Raw genomic sequence first — 24,024 nt, 5'->3', positions numbered from 1 at the left:
CTTGATCCTGTCGTACTCCGAATATCCTTAGGAGTATAGCGTAGCCGTGGCTGTTTTCAAAAAGGCAGGGATGTTTAATGTCAGTACTTTACGGCCAGGGCAAAGACTAATTATTGGTTTCCATTCCAAGTGAATATTATTCAATATATGTATTTACTATTTTATATTTATTGCCGTGACAACGTCTAATAAATCGATGAACGCCGGCTGCACGCACGAAAAGGTGTCCCATTACGCTGTGTCCCGTTACGCTCATTGTACGCTTGCGCCGCATTTATTTCTCTTCCACTCGATTGGAACAACCACAGATTTGACTTTTTCGAGGCACATTAAACTTGAAACACTCCCATTCGTTTCCTACTTTTCCTATCATCGTCCTATCTTTAACAGAATAACACAGATTGGAAGAAGTTAAATAGCAAACATGTATAAAAGTTATAGTTAAAATAATCTCTTCGTTAAAGTAAAAAACATATTTGAATTAATGAGTGCAAATAAAAGTAAAAATATTAATTAAATTGTAGATTTCATTTCACTCATTCTTTGTATCCATACAAAATAGTGATAATTCAATAAAAATGATTGAAATTTATTCATAAAAGTATGCAATCATTTCATCATTGTTTTGTTATGACGTCACGTTAAACTATCGTCCGTAAACCGACTTTACAGACAAGCAATTTTTTTTCCTAGTTTCGGGTACATTTGCGTGCCCGAGTTTATCTTCTCGGACACCTGATACGAAGGGAGTGAAGAATTCGCGGTTTCAACGACCTCTAGGATAGACTCCACGATCCTCTGCATACGTAGGCAAATGCCACCTGCCCATTGGCTACTGGCTCGCGAGAACCGACAACTGGGACGCTACTTATTTGGTTGAAAGTTTGTCATTGGCTCAGAGATAATCTGTGCGCCTTCAGATAAACTGTGAGCCAATCGCGGAAAACAATATAAATAGAGGCCGGAAAAATTCGCGGATTCAATTTCGTGATAGGCTGAAATTCAAACATGTGTATAATTCTGCTGGTTCTGCTATTGGATCGCGGTTGAACTGGAGCTCTCTGGGCCAATGAGAGACTATCGGCCAAAGAAGCGTCGAATCACAAGCTACCCAGTGGAGACGACTCACAATTTAGTAACCAATGAACACGTGTTTACTTGAGAAGTGCAGAGGATAATGGAGGATATCCTAGAGGTCATTGAATCCGCGAATTTTTCCGGTCCCTTAATATAAAGGTACACGTGTTTTGGATTCTAGCATGTCACGAAATTTATCTGCGGATTTTTCCGGTCTCCTGAATTCGGGTACGTCTGGCAACACTGGCTGCGGACGCCAGCGCTCCCGGCGGCGGCGGCGGGAGGCACAGATGGCTATCTGCCTGCTGGTTGGTTGTAAGAGGGGGTGGTGAAGGAGGGGGCGGGGGCGTGACGAGACACCGCGCACGCGCCGGTCGCGCGAGTCGTTTGTTTCTTTGTCTGTCTGCACGGCCGTCCTCGCGTCCCGCCCGCCACGTAAACAACAACAACCACGCGGCGTCAACATCGCCCTCCTCCGCTGCCGCGGTCCCGCGGGCATGAATGATGTTTGCAGCCCGGGGTGTAGCCAGAAACGGGAGGAAGTCTTCCAGCACTCGCCACAGATGTGCGACATCTTAACTTCCGTGACGAGCGAATAACTTGTCTGCAAAACTGACAAGTACTAATTACTTTCATGTTCGTTTATAAAGTTTTCACAAGTAAATGTTTTAATGGTCGAGAATAATATCTGCAAGTTCAGAGGAAGAAAAAAAAAGCTAATGCAACGATGTCTCTTAGGGTGTAACTTGGAATAACCACTAATATACACCGTGAAAGACATTAATGCGGGGTTTTGGTCTTGGAAGCTTCGTCAGTATTGGACGGCCAGGTACATTATAAAATATTTTATCTCGGTTGCCATGTGTTTGATCTACGATGCGAAAAAAAAAAAAAAAAAACATGTATGGTTCGATAATTTCCCCGTACCAAGTTTTTTCTAAGTAACGGGTTTTTTTCCCCCGATTTTTTTTCCGATGTCACGCATCGTTGACGAGATGCTGACCATCATTTACGTCCGCGCTGAGCCCTGCGGCGTTTTGCGCATGCGCGGAACGACCACATTTATTATCGTGGCGGGGTCGCCGGCAGACAGGGGCGTGGTCTCGTGATGTCACGGCGGTGGGCGCCCGTGAGCGCGCGTGACAGCGCTGGCGATATCCGCGCCCGTAGTCAAACGATTAATCGATACATCGAGTGATTAGATACGGGGGGACACACAACGCCATTCAGGGTAAACGGGGCATGTGGAATGGGCCGTGGACTACCTACGCTTTCACGCGCCACGATGCGTGACCACAATTTCGCGCATCACGCGTTACGCGATGCGACAGCAAAAAAAAAAAATTGGTTGTCTGTAAAGTCGGTTTACGGACGATAGTTTAGCGTGACAACGTCATAACAAAACATTGATGAAATTATTGCATACTTTTATGAATAAAATTGAATCATTTTTTATTGAGGTATCACTATTTTGTATGGATACAAAGAAGGAGTGAAATGAAATCTACAATTTAATTGATAAATTTACTTTTATTTGCACTCATTGATTCAAATATGTTTATTACTTTAACGAAGAGATTATTTTAACTATAACTTTTATACATGTTTGCTATTTAACTTCTTCCAATCTGTGTTATTCTGTTTAAGGATAGGACGATGATAGGAAAAGTAGGAAACTAATGGGAGTGTTTCAAGTTTAATATGCCTCGAAAAAGTCAAATCGATGGTTGTTCCAATCGAGTGGAAGAGAGATAAATGCGGCGCAAGCGTACAATGAGCGTAACGGGAAAATGTGCGTAACGGGACACTTTTTCGTGCGGGCAGCCGGCGTTCATCGATTTATTAGACGTTGTCACGTCAAAAAATATCGCTCTGTTGTGAACATCTGCGGTTTTTACCCCGCGTGACAAGTAGAAATGAACAATCATAATATTAAATGTTTCTTGTCATTATATAATATGTATCAAACATACGAAATTTAAGAAAGAAATTTTTCAGATAAACATCCATGCTTAATTAAAATTTGACAATCATTCAGAAAAATCACGGTTCGTAAAACACACTTCACAGATGAATTTAGTAAACAAACACCTCAAAATATATGCGAATAGTAGGGGCCTAATCATATTATAAACAATCCGCCAATCCAGCCATCTTTCGAAAAAAAAAAAACATTGACGCAATGAAAACAGGGTTGTTTCTCATTGTTCAGTCCGTAACGTAAGTAAATTTTGTCGCACAGACTTCAATAATGCGTCAAAACGTGATTGGTTTGGAAAATTATTTTATTCACACTGCGTCATTCGCGCCCAACACGCTATTGTTATCCCTAACATTATTTCAACTAAGACACTACCTGCGAACGTTTCACTCCGTAAGCATAGCCATATTATGTTTTGTAACCAGTCTTCTCACGGCAACATTAATAGAGGAGCAGTTATCAAACCACGTGTGTTCTGGAGATCTGCACACGGTGTGTGTGCCCGGGTAGACATACTTTGTCTATAATTAATCTTAAGTTTTTTTCATCGTTATTATACTTTTTCTTGATTCTTTTGTGTGGTAATTATTTTAAAAAATTAACGTATAATTATTTTATAGTAATTAATAAAAGTAAAATAAATTTCATAGCCACAAAGTATGATGTCCAAAAGAATGCAAGTACTACACGTTTAACCCACGCACTCAAGGTTTCAATGAACTCCGTGTATCACTGAGATATATAAATTGTCCACTTCAGTGTGTAATAGACTAGAATTCTCTTTCTCTATCTCTGTATTTCTTCCTTTCGCACGCAAGGCGTATTCGCCTGCTTCTTTAAAAGGTTTTTTTTTATTTTTTTATCGTGGTTTTCATGCGCGCATCGCACACACAGATTAGTTAGTTTTTTTCTTTCTTTTTTTCCGCGTCGCGGGGAAGGGGGAGGGTGGGTTGGCCAAGTGCGGGTTCCTGAAGAGAGGCCATGCGCCGGCGATGAAGGTGGTCATTGGCGCGGTATTCCATTCACCCTCCCCTCGACCGCACGAGGAGGTGGGGGGAGGGGGGGAGGAGTAGCCAGGGTTGCCACTACTCGCGCGCGGAATGGCCCTCTGCGAGACGCAGTTGGCACCAGACCATTGGCGGATGCAGCCCCTCCTCCCCTCTCCCGTTGTTCAACCACTATATATATATATATATATATATATATATATATATATATGTATACATATATGTATATATATATATGTATGTATATATTAATTTTCTCGTAATCCCTTATTTAACTGTAGTATTTACAAATAACTAGGGCCATGCAGATTTCGCGAAAAGATTTTGAGACCAGCTGAAAGTTAAAACACTGTAGCATCGTCTGTGTTTCGTGATTGGGTGAGTTATTTCCAGGTGCATGTCGATTGTAACAACACCAACAACAGTAATTCAGTGCGGAAGCAAACGCGTCTTTTGAATGGCTCGGCAAAATATAGGCAACGACTTCTCTCGCAGACGGACGCCAATCACAAGGAAGAAACCGCTGGTGCAGGTATACCTTGTTGAAGTCTAATAGGTGTGCAGATCTTTTCGCGAAAAATGCCTGCCCCTACTAATAACATGATGTTTTTGAAATACAAATAAAATGCATTCATATTTTAGTTCTACATAAAAGTACTAAAATTGTTTTTTAAAGATTTAATTTGGTCCTCCTTTGACCACATCCTAAATCCGCCCTTTCACCAAACACGCTATGAAGTAAGGCCGGGTTAATTATTAAAAAAAAAATTTACAAATAAAAAAAAATAAAAGTGGGCACGTGCGTTAGAATTGAAACTTCACACGTAAGAGGAATAGACCATTTTCAGGGTACTTTAAGGTATTCCAAAGCACAAAATTATGGTTTAGGTGGTAAGTATAGGTAGCCTACTACGCCTGTACCCTAACCGTATTGCTAAGGCATGATAGGACACGACCAGTCCCTTCTTTTAGGGAACGGATTTTGGTGTCTTATCTTATGCCGATTGTTGCCCGAATTCCGCGCATGCGCAGAGTTCAATCTTTCGTTGATTTCGTGCAGATGGCGTACCCGCGTCTGGCACCATTAACTCGTACATAGTCACTTTCGTGATCATCGGGGGACGCACCAAACGGGTTGGTGTGCCAAATGAAAGTTTGTGATATCGAAATAGCGAAACTATATACTGGAATACATTTTGTATGCTGCGATGGTCGTTACAAGAAAAAAAAATCGCGACTTAAAATGTACTTGAGAAAATTAGAAAGGCGGTTATATATATATTTTTTTTGCGATTGTGCTGCTATCTCTAGTATTTTTGTCGTATCGATTGTATAGTTGGTTGGGAAACGTCCGCTAGAATGCGTTGAAACCAGTTTCTGACCTCACGCAGGGCACCGTTTGTTAAAACGATTGCCGATTCGTTTCCTCGCTAGGAATTCGGTTCTAGACACGTTTATGGAATACGGCCTTGCGAGTTATGTTACTGTTGAGGCAGTGCTTATTCGCTTCCTTACCCGAACGCCTTGGAATAACCAACCTATATAATATTCTGTCAATGTCTTCAGTGGAACCTGAGCGGCGGGGTGCGAAAGCTGCGTGTGATTCGCGTTTCAGAAATTTAGCTGGAAACGCAATTTGCGTGTTATTGATCACGCTCTGAAATATTTTAAAGAACACGCGGATTTGCTCGTTACTGAGGCAGATGCTATATATAGATCTATGGCGAATACTGAGAGACTCGCTCTAATTTTTTTTTTTTTAATCTCTAGCGAATTCCAGCAGTACGTATTCTCGCCACGATGCAGTAAAAAAATAAAGTATAAAAAAATAAGCGAATGGTGTTTATCAGTTTTGCACGTTCGTCTACAGACGCTATCAGGCCCGTTCGCTGGGACAAAAGGCTCCCTCACCCCTCCACCCTCATCAAATTTCCCTCTTTTTTTCTCACACCCCGATAAACGGCGGGCTTGACTTTATCTTCGGACTGCGGGGCCTGCAAATCCGCGTCTCGCCGCAGGGGGGCCAACTGCTGAAGATGGAAAGGGTGAAGAGAACGAGCGCCGCCTCGCTTCTCGGAGTAGGTATAGACGAGGAACAGTTGTCAGGACTGGGCCCAGGGGTAGGGGGTACATCCGGCGGCGGCCTGATGCCTCATCGGCAGTCGCGGTGCGGCGCCTTTCAAGTCCCCCCTCCCCTCCCCTCGACATGTCTCCGGACGAGATTCGAATTAAGATACGTCACAACATCGCGTGTTGCGACGTGCTGACAAGCTTTGTTGCAGTGGTTATCACCACACCTTTTTTTTCCCAAACCTCCGACCACCTGACATCAGCGGCGTTGCCAGCTCCGCGGTGACGACAATATCAAACAGTTCTTGGGCTTTGAATTTAACGGAGTTAAGAAAATTTCAGGAGTTTGGAATTTTTTTTTATCCTCGTCGTCACCTTACTGACGCGCCCAAAATCATTCCGTAAATGATAATCCCCCCCACGTATGATGATGGTTACTTAAGTATGAATTACAATATCTCCGTCGTTAAACTTAAGTCACTTCCATAAAATAAAATAAAACATTTAAAATTGTTGCCGCGACGCAAGCACCACCCTCCAGTCAATGTTTTTGGTCGTATAAAAGCATGGTGCAGACCATGAACTGAAATAAATAAATAAGAATAAACGGCTTTACTTGGTTGCAATGTAATCACGCAGACGTGTGGCCAACCCGCATTTAAAAGACCAGAATATAAAGATATTGTTTTAAGAACTGCAATTTTTTTTACTTTTCGTTCGTCTTCACAAGGGTTTACTATTGCAGTGGGAACATCCTACGAATGAGTGAATTCTTTTTTTGCACAGGTAATTTTTGAGTTTATTATTACTCTGGGGAAAAAATACTGTGGTGAATGGTTGGCTAACCTAGTTCTGTGGTATGGAAATAATAGATATATGCGAGATGACAGCTCATTTGCCTTACGTGGATCTGTCATGGGGTGCGAAAGTACCGGGCACCTTTGGCCTAAGAAAACTCACATTGACTGTTCGCATGAGCGTACGCAGATTTTCATTTTGGTAGGGGGAGGGGTGTGTAATGAACCACTCTGCACGCTGTTTACTTTTAAATTATTTACTTTTGTTGGCGGGAATGATATATTTTTATTGATTTAATTTTTTCAGGATTTCGGGCCCGGGGTCGGGGGGGGGGGGGATCTTTCCGTCACCACCCTGTCTGCGTTCCTGCCTGTTCGGACGTCCTCGGGAGCCGAGGCGGACTTAAAACTCGCCGGGGTGCGTTTCGCGAGAATCCTGACAGACGCAACTCCCAGGGAAACTCCCAGTTCAGTTAACCGCTCAGGTTAATCTCCCGATCAGGATCAAGGTGAACTGACAGTTGGACCGAGCGTACAAGCGGGCAACACAAAATGACGGCCGCATCCGATACGACACTCTCATAATTCAGACATGTAACTTAGGTTCACACCTCATAAAATTCATCAATACTCCCCCAGGCATATGATCCCGTTAGGGTGTTATCCTGGTTAGGGAGAAAGATGGGTCTTTTACATGCCTGACCACTTTCACCAGTGCCAAACACGGGTTCCGAGAACCGGGAACCGCCATTTCCAATCGCTAGAGACCGGAAAAAATTCGCGGATTCATTTCGTGGCAGTCTAGAATCCAAAAAAAAAAAAAAAACGTTTGCCCTTATTTGCTGCATCAGTGATTGGGGCCACAGTTTATCTGAATGATACTCGGCCAATGAAAAAAAAAAAAAAAAAACTTTATACAAAAGAAGTATCGAATCACTAGCGTCCCAGTTTAACAGGTGTCACGAGTCAGTGGCCGATGAGCAAATGTAATTATTTTCCCGCGTGCATAGAGGATCATGCAGTAGGATGTCCTGCAGGTCATTTAAATCGCGAATTTTTTCCGGTCTCTACCAATCGCGGCATGTTATACTGGTGAGCGCGCGGCTAGGTCGAGAGGTTGAGGAGTAACAATGATTCAGACCAGTGGGAGGTGTTGCCGCATATGGCGACCATTCCCGTCTCAACGGCAACTCTGGAGAGGACATTTTCTTGCTTAAGAAGATTAAAATCCTATCTGCGGAACACCATTATATCAGGACAGACTGAATGTATTGGCCTTACTGAATGTGTCCAATACGACATTCACATCGATCCGGAGATTGTGGTTACTGAATTTGCCCAAAATAAATAAATAAATAATAGAAGAATTCTTCTGTAAAAAGTTTTTAAGCTAAAAAAAAGTTTATTATAAACAATTATTTTTTTGGTGTTTATGGAGTTTTTCTTAAAAAAAATCAGAAGCCCCTTTCCTCCCCCCCGACCCCCGAAAAATATCTGGAAGAACCCTCCCCCCCCCCCCCCCCCCCCCCCCGAAAAAAAATCCTGGGTACGCCCATGTGTAACCGTGTCTGGCTCGAGGCAGCCCTTCGAGGGAGGGCAGTTGACGGGGTACTCACCGTGCAGGCCAGAGCGCAGCCGACCAGCCTCCAGACGGCCGCCATCTTGGAGCGACCCGTCCTCATGTCCCTGGCGGTACCGCAGCACCTGCGCCCAACAACAACACAACACACCTCGTCAGCGCCGCCACCGGGCGAATCAAGCACTAGTACATATACAACATACTGATACCCCTGCCCTTTTTCCCCCCCTTTCATCGCAGGCTCCACCAACACGAATGCAGGTTTTCCCTCACGCTTTTAATTCACCATAAACGGGCCAAAAGTCAAAAAATTAAACAAAAAATTGGTTGTCTGTAAAGTCGGTTTACGGACGATAGTTTAACGTGAAAACGTCATAACAAAACATTGTTGAAATATTTGCATACTTTTATGAATAAAATTGAATCTATTTTATTTTAATAATAAAAGAACAAATACTTGAAATTATACCAGTAATCAGATTTTTTAAAATGCAAGAATAATTAAACTTTATTGCCCGAAATTGTTGTTGTAATAAGCAATGAAAACCACTTTTAACTTTTCACTTCACTTTATAAACAGTCGACGAAACAGTTCACGTGTAGGTGTAAGTTGTGTGCTGCCGCCGTCTTTCTTCTCCTCGGACGCATATGCCAATCGAGTGGAAGTGAGATAGATGCGGCGCAAGCGTACAATGAGCGTAACGGGACACAGCGTAACGGAACAATTTGCGTAACGGGACACTTTTTCGTGCGTGCAGCCGGTGTTCATCGATTTATTAGACGTTGTCGCGTCAAAAAATCACAACTCATTAACACAAATATTACCCTAAAGGGCTCCGCCTACCCGGGCACACACACGGTGTGCAGAGCTTCAGGAAAAAACAACGCGATTTGAAAACTACTCAAGATATCCGAGTGGGGTCTGCTTACGAAAAGCATTTAAGAGTTCGCTGAGGGTCCAAAAGTACTTTTGATTTCGGATTAAGTTTTTAAACTGTATTTTTAGACGAGTTAAAATGACTAAAACGCATGTTTTCAGAGTAGTTTTTAGGCTAAAACAACCAGTACAGATTCTTGAAAGCACTTAAGGGACTTGCATTACACCTTTATCTTCATTTCTGGGCCATATAATGTTACGGTCACCGCTCAAATTTCAGAGTTATCCTGTGACGACGAGAAGACTGCGCACCAGTTCAGAGCCTTGCGCTTAGAGGCGATACCGCGTTAGAAGCACCAGCGAGCGTCGCACTTATCGTCCCGCCTCATTAACACAAATACACCCCTGACGAGGCGGGCCCCTAAACCTCTATACCGCTTATGGTCTAAAGTGCCCGCCTAGTCAGGGGTGTGTTTGTGTTAATGAGGCGGGATGATAAGGGCGCCGCTCGCTGGTGCTTCTAACGCGGTATCGCCTCTAAGCGCAAGGCTCTGAACTGGTGCGCAGTCTTCTCGTCGTGCTTAGGAAAACGATGAGATTTGGAGGATAACAATAAACATTTTACGGAAGAGAAATGAAGATAAAGGTGTAACGCGAATCCCTTGAGTGCTTTGAAGAATCTGTACCTGGTGTTTCATGTAGAAAAATTATTCTGAAAACAGGCATTTTAGCCAGTTTCACTCTCCTAAAAATACAGTTTCAAAACGACATATGGAGATTAACTCCTTATCCACCCTTCCTGTGTGATTTAAAAGCTTATCGTAAACAGATACCACCTTGATATATTGAGCATTTTCCAAATGACGTTGTTTTTCCTGATGTCCTGCACACCATACATGTGTGTTCAGGTAGGCAGATGGATCCCATCATATTACTTAACATGTATGAATTAAAAAATCTGTCCTCATAAACAATTAAATGTCTAGTAATTATAAATAACATTAAAAATATTATTATTATTTTTTGTTTTAACCAATAATTGCTAGGGTTTATAGTTCTTGGCGACGTGGAAGCGTACAACTCCACAACTTAAACAAACAAAACCCGTTGAAAAAAGTTAAAAAGCTATAAAATTGGAATTGGTTTTCAATGCTATTTCGTTTGAGTTAACCGAAGTTCATCAAAACTTAGCAAAATAAATATATTAGATTGATTATCACATGCATTACTTTGACCATAAAACTGTGGAGAAAATCAGCAACCATCGCATGTTTATGATGATTAAATTATAAATAATATTTCGTTTTAAGTGAAGGAGAAAATTTAACGATTGTTTACTATTGGAAAACACTTGGTTATGTTGTAAAAATAAAACCTTTTATTTTAATTTAATGATTTGACAGGCAGCTAACCGTTTACTTTATTCATTACCAAGCGAAGAAAGCCCTCAACAGGAAAAGTACAACTCTATTATTTTCGAAGAAAGTGCGGCGCTTAATGATTAAGGAGTAGTTCAAAACGGTGACTGCTGTACCAATCCGAGTCAGGTACCGAAAGATGTTTTTTTTTAATTTTGAACTATTTATCCCAATTTTTTTGACATGTCAAGGCATAAATAATACCTACCAGACCTTCCATACCTTGTTACAACTACATGTTTACTAACAGGCTCTAGTATGTAAGTGCTGCGAGGAAATAACTTATTATTAGAGACCGGAATAATTCGCGGATTCATTTCGTGATAGCCTGAAATTCTAACATGTGTACAATTCTGCTGGTTCTGCTATTGGCTCGCGGTTTAACTGGAGCTCTCTGGGCCAATGAGAGACTATCGACCAAAGAAGCGTCGAATCACAAGCTACCCAGTGGAGACGACTCACAATTTAGTAACCAATGAACACGTGTTTACTTGAGAAGTGCAGAGGATAATGGAGGCTGTCCTGGAGGTCATTGAATCCGCGAATTTTTCCGGTCCCTACGCCTTGGGACATTCACAAAATATATATGGTCTCAAATACATACTGAAATTTAGTATTTTCGTGCAAAATTTTGATTGTAAGAAGAGTTCAGCACATTAACGAAAGCATTTAAGTTAACGTTGATATTCCCCTGCAAAGAAATAAGAAGTAAAATTTGGGCTCGGAAGGGGCTATATCTCCCCCCTGCGCCCTTTTTCCGGAGCCGCGCTTGGCTCGCGCGAGGACTCGGCCGGACCTTTGAATATACATACTGTATAGATGTCGCCAGCCCAGGTTAAAATTTCTAATACGGTTTTGAGGTAGTTGGTTGATTCACCGCCCGCAATCGCCACCATCTCTAGGGCATCGACTTGTGGTGGTCCCTAGCGGACAAGTGTCGAACTCTTCAAACACCCCTTCCCCCTCCCGTCGAACGACCTTGAGCTGCAGTGTAATGATTGGTGGGGGGTGCATGGGAATGACAGCGGGCGACAGTGCTGCGCTCTAACGTGTAAATAACAACCCAAGACGATACAGGGCGTTACGGCAGCGCACTGCAGCGGTGAAGTTCCCAAGCTGCTCATCATGCGCTTCTGATAAAACGTAGAGTAAATCCTATCCGCTCGCGACTTGTATACAGTATATATGTATATTCAAAGGCCGGACGGACATCACGGACGGACGCGGACGGACGAGCGGACGGCGGAGTCCCGGAATGCGGTCCCCCGGACCCGCTACCTCCCTCGCCGCGACGCGCCGGCCTCGTTCCCGTCTGCCCCCGTCGCGTCGCCGGCCGCACACACACACGCGCACCTCCGAGGCGCTTCACGTCTCGCCGACGACGACTTCATAAGTCTAGGGGCCGTGCACGTTTCGCTAAAAAGATTTCGAGACTAGCTGAAAGTTAAAAAACAATGTATCATCGCTTGTGTGTCATGATCGGATGAGTTTCTTTCAGGTGCATGTCGATTGTTAAGGGTCCCACCCGCCTACCCGGGCACACACACCCGGGTGCGCAGAGCTTCAGGAGAGAAAAAAACGCGATTTCAGAACCACTCGAGATATCCCAGTGGGGTCTGCTTGCGAAAAGCATTTAAGAGTTCGCTGAGGGCAGAAAAGTACTTTTGATTTTGGATTAAGTTTTTATACTGTATTTTTAGAAGAGTTAAAATGGCTAAAACGCATGTTTTCAAAGTAATTTTTAGGCGTACAACAACCGATACAGATTCTTGAAAGCACTTAAGGTACTTGCATAGCACCTTTATCTTCATTTCCCGGCCATATAATGTTACGGTCACCGCTCAAATTTCACAGTTATCTTGTGACGACGAGAAGACGGCGCGCCAGTTCAGAACCTTGCGCTTAGAAGCTATAGCGCGCTAGAAGCACCATCGAGTGTCGCTCTTATCACCCCGCCTCACTAACACACATACACAGGGACCGGAAAAATTCGCGGATTCAATGACGTCTAGGATATCCTCCATTATCCTCTGCACTTCTCAAGTAATCACGCGTGTTAATTTGTTACTAAATTGTGAGTCGTCTCCACTGAGTAGCTTGTGATTCGACGCTTCTTTGGTCGATAGTCTCTCATTGGCCCAGAGAGCTCCAGTTAAACCGCGAGCCAATAGCAGAACCAGCAGAATTATACACATGTTTGAATGTCAGCCAATCACGAAATGAATCCGAGAATTTTCCCGGTCTGTACACATACACCCCTGACGAGGCGGGCCGCTTAAACCACCAATCACATATATTCAGCGCGGAAGCAAACGCGTCCTGAGTGGCTCGGCCAAACGAGGCAACTACTTCTCTCGCCGACGGCCGCCAATCACAATGAGGAAACAGCTGGTGCGGGTATACCTTGTTGCAGTCTAACAGGTGGTCTGATTTATTCGCGAAAAATGCCTGCCCCTATTCATAACGTAAAAAAGGGGGGGACGTTGTCTTGAAAGTCGGTTTACGGACGATAATTTTACGTGATAACGGCATAAGAAAACATTGATGAAAAATTGCATACTTTTTAATTTTCAAATATTATTTATAGTTTTTTTGTAAATTTAATTTAAATAAATTTGTTTAAATATAATCACGAACAATTAGTTAAACAGCCCGCCTTAACCTGTTTGATATTATAGAATATTTTCTCGCACGGTGGTTGGCCGGTTCTTGCACGCTCGGCTCAGGCGGAACGAGACAATTTTTCGTGCGTGCAGCCGGCGTTCATCGATTTATAAGACGTTATCACGTCAAAAAAAAGTATCAGACATTTGTATTTTGTAAAAGAAGATTTGGGATGAGAACTTAAAAAAAAATACATTTTTCTGGTATTTCATCACGAGCATTGTCTGATAGTTTTCTATTTAAAACGAGACGTAACTGAAAGGCATTACCTTGGTTACAATTTTTTTTTAACAAATTTAATATTACTTTTTTCTCTATGTTTAAATACAGCACGTGCATAATTTAACGGCAAGCCCAGTTATTAATTGTGTCCGACCTTCTACAATAATTTTCTCCTGTGAAATTATAATTGGTTTTTAGCATTGAATTATTATTTTTAAAATAACTTCAATTGTGATAATACTGTCAATAGGCATTATCTTAAGGTCTTAGAAAAATTTAAATAAAACAATAAACTAAAAAACTTTATAAGCATTAAAACACATTTTATTTAACGATAGTGCACAAAATGAGATTTTTAATGTTAAAAAGCCAGATAGTAGTAAATATCTGGCAACGTTGTATCACGTGTTTTAAAACACCTGTTACAGATACATTAATGGTGTCTGTTCGCGGAAAGCAATTAAAATTAAAAATTAGTTGTGGTAACAATGGTAGTACCTTATCGATATTTCGTTTAAAAACTTTTTTTTGTAGTCGTAATGGATATAAACGGGGGTTTGTTCACAATAATATTTCGACATGAAACACCCGTGAGAGATTATTGAAAACACTATGAGACCAAACATTCACCTTTTCGTCATTACATCTACGGTATGGGCCGGCCTATGCACGACAGTTCACCACCTTGTGCTTATAGAGGCGATAGCACGTCAGAAGCACCAGCGAATGTCGCACCTATCATCCCGCCTCACTAACACAGATTCACCCCTGACCAGGCGGGCTGTGGGCGAAGTGTACTCACACGTAACTTACTTGTCACCGAAACTTTCATCAAAAAGGGCTGTCCTACCAGTGAAGTATACAAGTACGCAAGTAAACCAGTCTGGGTACCTTTACTTCTCACATACTTTCACATTGAAGAAGCGCCGCAATTTATATTTAAAAAGAAAACTTTTTCGTTTGGTAGGAATGATAACATTTCAGTAATTTACAGACTCGTAAAATAATAATTATTACCTTACATTTTAACGAGGCCCACTAAATGTTTGACGTCACGAGAGAAAGATGAAAGGATGAAACCGGTGGATGGAGTAAGTATTGATGGAATGTTTCAAGGAAGGGTTTTGGGGGAAAGAAAAGTGAAATTCACGAAAACGTCCGCCACGTCTCCAACATGCGAGTTTAAAAAAAAAGCGACCACGTGTTTTGACTCGCCGGGAAAGGAACCCCCTTTGGCTAGGAGGCGAGGTGGGCGCTATAAATAGCTTGCTTCCCCCCCTCCACCTTCCCGGACAGCCACCCCAGGCGCCTTGTTTCCACTGGCTGCGGGCCGCGGCGGCATTCCTCCGCGCGGGCGGGCGCACGCGTGGACACGCGGACACGCGCGACGTGTACAGCCTCGCGACGACCTCCCACGGGCCGTCTCCGTCGCTGCGAGACCCCCGCAGGTAGTCGCGGCGTCCCTCGAGTGCTTTCAAGCATCTCTCTGCGGGTCGTCACCACAACGCCGAGATACCACAACGCCGAACGTACAATAACGCCGAATACCAAATTGACCGCAACGCCGACAGCTAGAAAACTGCTGTGTACCACAACGCCGAAACACTGTAACGCAGAAAAATGCTGCTGTCGGGTAAGGGGGGGGGGGGGGGGCCACAGGAGCAAAATGAAAAAAAAAAAACAACTGAATGAATTTGTGTGCTAACCTTACCTTTGCGGCAGTCCTGCAATGACATTTTTCGGCGTTAATGTATTTCGGCGTTGTGGCACACAGCAGTTTTCTAGCTGTCGGCGTTGTAGTCAATTTGGCATTCGGCGTTATGGTTTTCGGCGTTATTGTACGTTCGGCGTTGTGGTGCGTCCCCTTTCTCTACCTGCTTCTTAAAGGGGTCCGCCTCGTCAGGGGTGTATGTGTGTCAGTGAGGCGGGATGATAAGCGCGACGCTAGCTGGTGCTTCTAGCGCGGTGTCTCCTCTGGACTGGCGCGCAGTCTTCTCGTCGTGCACAGGATGGCTGTGAAATTTGAGCGGTGACCGTAACATCATATGGCCGAGAAATGAGGATAAAGGTGTAATGCAAGTTCCTTGAGTGTTTTAAAATAGTACCTTAAAATAAATGGAAACCAAATAAAAAAGCACAGTCCTGAAAATTTCTATTTCATAATTTTTTTCATTGCTACATACGAGGGCTGTAATTTATCTGATATAGTGCTCATTCAGTATCTTCAATTTTGAGTAGATAAAAAATAAAGTTTTTTATAAAATCATGGAAAATATGGGGTTGGGAAGGAGTGTTTGATGATACTAAAATGACCAGGCGATATATGAAAGATTTTTTAATGATTCCTTTAATGGAGATTGATTAAAGATTTTTCTTTTACATACGACATTGATGGTTACACTGTATGTCATAAGAAATCTCAAAAACTCAACATCGGTTGATTTAGTCTGTTTTCTGTGTTTTGTATATTCATATTTTTTTTTTTATCAAGAATTCTGGTGGCACATTGTAACCAGCAATTGCGTATGTAAAAAAAAAAAAATCTTCAATTTGTTATTTAAAGTAATGTGCTGGTTCTTACTTTTAAATGTCAGCCCACGAGTCTACTAAATTTTTTTCGAATGTAACGCAAATTTCACAGATTAACTGAAACGTCAATATTCCGCGCCCGATTCTGACCTCAACCGTTGGGCCAGGTTTACATTCAACGCAAGGGACGCAACTTCACAGCAACGCAACACGCAAATAACGCAAGTAAATAAATCACTGTCTTTTCCTAAAGCCACGAAAATTGCAAGACTTAAATTTAAATTTTAAAACAATAGAAAACAAATTTCTTCGCAATGGCTTATTTTAATGTTTCACGTTTATAATTAAAAAACACATGAAATTTTCAATAATTTGATTTTAAAAAAGTTATTTTTCTATGCTCATAACGTATGAGTCTTAAAACGTTTTCGTAAGACCAAAACACAAGCCTAAACGCAAGAAGTTTAAGGTTGGCCGATGCTTCCGTTGCGTTGCGTTTTGGCACCGCGCGTAGTTTAGGAACGGGTGTTTGAAAAACGTCGTCGTTGAATTATTTTTTTTGCGTCTTTCGTTCCGTGCGTTATTTGAGTCCAGTACACTCCCGATTATCCGCGAAGTTAAGTGGCAGAGCCACCGCAGATAGTTAAAATCGCTGATAATCCGCAAAAGAGCCGAAAATCGGAATCAACAAAGGAAATATTAATTTCAACTTAAAAATCTAAAAATTTATGTACAGTAAAAGTTACAATTAACAGTAAAAATTTTAGTATTTTAATGAATAATTAACATACAATACATTTTAGTAATGTTTTACTGTATAGGTACTGCACACAATACACTCGTCAGTAGAATTCAAATTTGCTCACTTGTGATAAAATACAGATTTACATATATGTGCTGTATTTTTTTTTTTTTTTTTTTTCGTAGCATGCGCTGATAATCCGCACCGCGGATCATCCGCCCGCGGATAATATGGAGTTTCCGTAGTTCAGAAAACCGGCCTTGAGGGGGGGTGTCGAGACTTGTCGCACGGGCTATACCAGCTGGGCAGAAGCTGCTCCCCATCTGGCCGTTGCGCGACTGCGCGGGTGCCGTTAACCCCGTAATGCTTTTCGCCTCCTTCTGGCGGCGCTTCACTTTACACTTGCACGAGAAATCTGCGTGTCCACCGCCCCCCGCCCCCCCTCCTTCGCTCGGTCCTCCCCCCCCCCTTCCTCCCTCTCTCTCCCCCCCCCCCCCAATGGCCGGAAAGCTCTTCATCAAGACGTCCACGTGACGGACAATTACTCTGGAATCCTCTGACGGACCTGCGGCTCCGGCTGATGTTTTTTTCTGCGATTGTAACACGTCCTCCGCTCATCTCTCTCTCTCTCTCTTTCTCTCTCTCTCCCCCACCCCCACCGAGTCGCATTCCGCTAAACGTAATACGTGTAATCTCGCACGTAATTGTATCCCGTTTTGTGGCTTCCGTCGGACGTAGGTGGCAGGGCATGCAACTGCCGGCGCTGCACCGGACCGGCCCTCGTGCGCGAAGCACATCAGAGCAAGGCGTGACAGCGGCTCGGAGAGGAAAAGAAAAAAAAATAAAGGTTAAGATGCACGTGTGTGAGAGGGAGAAGAGGAGGAAGTGGAAAACTCTGCAAATTCGTAAGAAGCTTAATTCCGTTTGATGACCTATTATTTGGGACACGAAAAATTCGCGGATTCAATGACCTCTAGGATAGACTCCATTATCCTCTGCACATCTCAAGTAAACACGCGTGTTCATTGGTTACTAAATTGTGAGTCGTCTCCACTGGGTAGCTTGTGATTTGAGGTTTTTTTGGTCGATAGTTTCTCATTGGCCCAGAGAGCTCCATTTAAACCGCGAGCCAATAGCAGAACCAGCAGAATTGTACACATGTTTGAATTTCAGCCTATCACGAAATGAATCCGCGAATTTTTCCGGTCTCTACCTATTATTAGAGACCTGTGAAATTCGCGGATTCATTTCGCGATAGGATAGAGTCCTAATACTTTTGACATTATTTTGCTTCAGTAATTGGGCCACAGTTTATCTGAAGGACTCTGGGCCAATGAAAAATCTTGAACGGAAGAATTAGCGAATCACGTTCACGATCATTCCAGTCAACAGGTGTTACGAGTCGGTAACCAATCAGCAGATTTAATTTGCACGAGTGCATAGATATCAATCATGGAGTCTGTCCTTTAGGGATTTGAAATCGCGAATTTTACAGGTCTCTACCTATTATGTACATAACTGGACATTTATTTACTCAATTCTGAGTCTACGTTAAGGTGGCTGCCTGGTTGGGTGGCCAAACTGTGTGAAGAGCTATCATTCACAAACCATCAAAATATTTACTAAAAGTGTGGATTACGACTAACATCTAAGAGCCATTAAAACTTGTCTGCAAAAATTTCGTTCCATCGTTTCGTTTATAACGTGTACTTTTAAGGACAGTGAAAAAAATAAAAGGCTGAAGTGCGTTTTCACGGACGTTTTAAGGTATGGAAAAATTCAAAAAACGACGTTGTAAGTGGTGTAGGGAAGTGCAGGGAGACGTTATATTTAATATTCCTGCATAACATTATAGGTTTCGCCTCTTAGAGCCCCATAGAGGCGAAGACTGCTCGCTTAGAGGCTGCGAGGCGTGCGATAAGCGAGGAAGTATCGCCCTTATCGCCCCGGCGCTTGTAGAGCTCGTGCGACAGACCAGGTGGCCACCTTAATACTTTTTTATAACTATGCTTTTTAAAAAAAAATTAAAATAAATCATTAGGAAAATGAGTTTTAACATCATGCCGTAGTTATTTACATTTGAATTTATTATTTAATGTCTAACAAATTACAATAAGTGAATTTAAAAGCTCATTCTGTATTTAATTTCTAAAATAATCTTAAAGCGCTGAGTCCTTGGAAATTAGGACTATATTGCTGATTTAATTGCAATAGACTCTATATCACTAGACCATGAAATAATAAGGGAAGTCGGTAAAGCTAACCCAGAAACAGATATGCTACTAAAGACGCATCATTTCGAACTTCCATAAAACACATCATGAAATAAAATATATCCCAAGAAATGTGAACCGTTTCAAAATTACTCGTAATTCTGACGTGAACTTGACTACTAGACACGCGTTTAGTGCGTGAAACTGGAAAATTGTTACAAACATAAATACGTAAATATTCCGCCTAGTTTTTTGGAACAAAAAAAAACTATATCAGTAGCCATCAATTTACAAAAATTACGAAAATTATGAGACACTATTGTTAAACCGGACTATACAAAATAAATGTAGACTTTTGTCCATTTGCAGTAACAAGCAGCAAAGAGTTTGAGCGCTATTTTGGTTTCATCAATTTATAGGTGATGATAATTTCCTAACGTTTAATATTTATATTTTTCTTTGAGTAAAGCAAATAGAGGAATAAGTGAAGTCAATTATTGACTATTGCAGTGAATGGCTGCTGCAAATTATTTTCTCTGTGAAGTCATTGACGTTTAATATTTAATCATTTTTTAATAATGGTAATACTGTCAATAGAAGAATAGATTCTTTGTTGTGGTCTCTGAAGAAACTCATAATGTGCGACTTTTTTTCTAAAGAATACTGGCTATCACTATTAAACTATACAAAAATAGTTCTGGAATAATAACTGTTGAATCCAATACACAATTTTTTTTCTTCTGTACGTATACAAAAGATTCCTTTGGAAACCAGTTGCCAAGAAATAGTTTGTAATACTACAAGAAAGATGTTGTACTTTGAAAGACACTTGGCTATGGTTAGTTATATATTTATCAAATACAATTTTCGAGATAATACTGAGTATTACATAGGAATATTTGCTACAATTTTATATTTTAATTACTGTTTCATTTAAGCATATTTCTTATTACCATGGAAAAGACAATCGAATATTCAATAATTCGACATTATTTTGTTTCATTATTCTAATTATGTGCGCAGTTAATACCGGAAAGCTATTCAGGAAACGATTTTAAAAAAACTTTCAACTGTTGGTGGTACTGGGACAATAAATACCAAGCATAAATGCTCGGGTAAGAATACGAACCTAGTATTACTGCAAACATTTTTTTTGTAGTGAAACAGCTGTTTTCATGTAAAAAAAAATCATCTGTAATTTTACATAGATATTTCCGTTCAATTTACAACAAAATTACAATGTATGTCATTATTCGATCAAACTCTGGGTTTGGGGGGGGGGGGGGGGGGGAAGTGCATACATACATAGTACGCCAGGCAGGCGTACTAAATAAAGACAGGATGAGAGAGAGACGTCAGCTGTTTCTAAGTACCACAGTTTTTATGTTCCGCCTTTTTATTTTCTTCCCACTATTGCGGTTACGAGGACTGTCTGCGTCGTCTTTTGTTTTTTATTCCCCCGCCGTTTCGCTTGTTTGCTCTGCGGTTTTGTCCTCCGCGTCAACTGCGCTGTATGTAGGTATATTACGACGTGCTCTGTAAAAGTTGCTGTCCTTCTTCGCTACTCGCGCAACAATCCTGGCCTCGTTATTCTTTTATTATTATTTGTATATTCCCCCCCCCCTTTTTTTTACATCATTCATGCAATCACAATAAATTCTTCCAGGAAACACACACAAAAACCAAGCTTATGCGGACCAAGTTGCAATATCTTTCTTGTAGAGTATTACAAACTATATATTGGTAAATCGTTTCCAAAGGAATCTTTTGTAAAGGTACAGAACTTTTTTCTTTGCTCGGCAAGACGGTCGGTATGACTTTATGTATAAACATACATATTAAGTGCGATAAATAACTGCGTTCAGCTGCTGCTATCAGACAAGCGAAAACATTAAATTTGCTAGTGATGTCAAAGCACCATCACAGGGTTTTAATGCTGTTTTCCGACTAGTACGCTGCAATATTTTGATTTCATGTGACAATTATTGTAACAACAGGTTTTAGACACTTACTTGGTCTTTACGTCTTGTAGACGTTGTTACGTGCGGTAACTGATGCGTAAACAACTTGGATCTCGGTAAACAGCATTTGTAGGGCCATGAAAATTTCGCGAAAATCCCGATAGTAGCTGGATGTTAAATAACTGCAGCATCGTTACTTTGAGGTGCATGTCGATTGTTACAACAACCAATCACACTAATTCAGGGTGGAAGCAAACTCGTCCTTAGTGGCTCGTGCAAACAAGGCAACGACTTCTCTCGCAGACGGCCGCCAATCACAAGGAAGAAACCGCTGGTGTGGGTATACCTTGTTGCAATCTAGTAGGCGTTCAGATTTTTTTCGCGAAAATTTCCTGCCCCTAGGCATTTGGTAGGAGTAATTTCGTGAACGGAACGGAATTTGAACGAACGGAAATGTGTAAACCAGGGAGCCAAAGTCGTTAAGACGGTGGACCCACGTGTAGCAACATAAACCCGTATATAGTCACTTCCTTGAACATTAATAAACATACCTAACGTATTGGTAGGGACCGGAAAAATTCGCGAATTCAATGGCCTCTAGAATAGCCTTCATTATCCTCTGCACTTCTCAAGTAAACACGCGTGTTCATTGGTTACTAAATTTTGAGTCGTCCCCACTGGGTAGCTTGTGATTAGACGCTTCTTTGGTCAATAGTCTCTCATTGGCCCAGAGAGCTCCAGTTAAACCGCGAGCCAATAGCAGAACCAGCAGAATTGTACACATGTTTGAATTTCAACCTAACGCGAAATGAATCCGCGAATTTTTCCGGTCTCTACGTATTGGTGTGACTAATGAAACTATTATGATAGCGAAAGCTACCCTGGAATATATTTGGTGTACTAAAACAGTCTTAGTACTACTCAAGAGGCTTACTGGCATAGCGGCGGAGCGCGTTGCTTGGTAACTTCAAGGGTATTTTCTTGAGAACATTATAATATTATAACAATAATGTTGAATCAGTTCGATAAAGTTAAGGTTTGTTTGTAGGAAGTATTTACCGACTGATTTCAATCGTTTGAACAAAACCAAACTAACAAACATATACCTAGTGTTATAGTATGTGTTTAAAAATATTTCCTATTGATATTTGAGTATCACCATAGAAGTAAGACGTCTGAGTGCGGATACTTTATAGTATTAACTCTTTAATGAATTTTAATAAGATTGGCAGTATTTTAATATAATTCCTGGTTGAAAATCAGGTCCAAAGCAGGGATTTTATCCAAGCTGTTTCTAATAGCTTAAAATTTCCGGTTGTTTTGAGTTGCTAATTGTATCTGCGTTTGATGGCAGGAAGCGACGTTCACGATTCAGGCAGCGAATTCTAGCGGCGGGCGCAGGAAGTACGTGTGTGATTCGCATCCAGAAAGTGTGGTATTTAAAAAACAACTTTTTTTTTCTTCCATCATTATATTTATCATTCTCGGAATTATTTTAAATAATTCTATGTTAAATTCCGTGTCAGAATTGAGCTATTATAAGTTTATTTGCAACATGAAAAACATGAGTGCACATGACATTTCTCGTTATCGAGGTTAGATATTACACATCACTAATGTGATGAGTAGAGACCCGAAAATTCGCGGGTTCAATGACCTCCAGGATGGACTCCAATATCCTCTACACACTCGGGCAAATGCCAACTGTTCATTGGCTGCTTACTTGTGAGTCGTCTCGACTGGGTGGCCTGTGATTCGACACTTCTATGAGTGAGGGTCTCTAATTGGCCCTCAGTCCTCCGGATTAACAGAGAACCAATGACAGAAGCAGCACTAAGGTATAATTATTTGAATTCTAGAATAACACGAAATGAATCCGCGAATTTTCCGGGTCTCTACTGATGAGTACTGAAATACTCGCTCACATGTTTTTAAAATTGAAGTTATACCTCTTTAGGAGCGTTATGAAAAATATGGGTTGAAATTAACAAATGGTTACAAAATATAACGTTATTTTATGATTTTGCTGTTGGAAAACGCTTCATAATGTCAGTTTCGAGTAATTTCTTTACGTGTTAGTTGTAAGTTTTAATTTTTTTTTAATTTTTAAGTATGTAAGGCAGGGTGATCACGAGTCGTTACAGGGTTTGGCCAGGCTAAATTTTAATGGAACCACTGGTGTTCAGAATTACAACAACATTTCAGTTATTAATAGGTATATTTAGAGACCTGTAAAATTCGCGATTTCAAATCCCTAAAGGATAGACTCCATGGTCCTCTATGCACTCGTGCAAATTACATCTGCTGATTGGTTACCGACTTGTAACACCTGTTGACTGGAATGATCGTGATTCGCTAATTCTTCTGTTAAAGATTTTTCATTGGCCCAGAGTCCTTCAAATAAACTATGGCCCAATCACTGAAGCAAAATAATGTCAAAAGTATTTGGACTCTATCCTATCGCGAAATGAATCCGCGAATTTTACAGGTCTCTTGGTATATTCCTTGGGACACTGTTAGGCGGCAGGACTACACAGTTATAATTTCATTAGTCCCTCAGGGTGATAACAAGACTCCTGCCGAAACACAGATTTTATTCTAGCCTTGTGGTCGTAGTGATAGCAGTTCTGTGAACAACGCTGGTCATCCCTGTGTCCGGCAAGGATATTCCGTAGAGACCGGAAAAATTCGCGATTTCAATGACCTGTAGGATAGACTCCATGATCCTCTATGCGCGCGGGGAAATTACTTTCGCTCATTGGCTACTGACTCGCGACACATGTTAACTGGGACGCTCGTGATTCGATACTTCTTTTGCTGAAAGTTTTTCATTGGCCGAGTGTCATTCAGATAAACTGTGGCCAAATCACTGATGCAGTAAAAAGGC

General features: G+C 41.5%; 1 protein-coding gene across 1 annotated transcript in view; it reads right to left on the bottom strand.

Annotated features, from left to right (window-relative positions):
- Positions 1-24,024, bottom strand: part of LOC134543253 (cuticlin-1) — a 222,403-nt gene that overhangs the window by 96,014 nt on the left and 102,365 nt on the right. Inside the window, exon 2 of the mRNA XM_063388160.1 lies at positions 8,549-8,636. Within this exon, the coding sequence (XP_063244230.1) occupies positions 8,549-8,614 (66 nt within the window). The 5' untranslated portion in view covers positions 8,615-8,636. The remainder of the gene's footprint in view (positions 1-8,548; positions 8,637-24,024) is intronic.

The sequence above is a fragment of the Bacillus rossius genome (assembly GCF_032445375.1).
Source record: "Bacillus rossius redtenbacheri isolate Brsri chromosome 9 unlocalized genomic scaffold, Brsri_v3 Brsri_v3_scf9_2, whole genome shotgun sequence".
Lineage (NCBI taxonomy): Eukaryota > Metazoa > Arthropoda > Insecta > Phasmatodea > Bacillidae > Bacillus > Bacillus rossius.
Note: the sequence above shows the minus strand (reverse complement) of the source record. Positions and strands in the feature narration are given on the sequence as shown.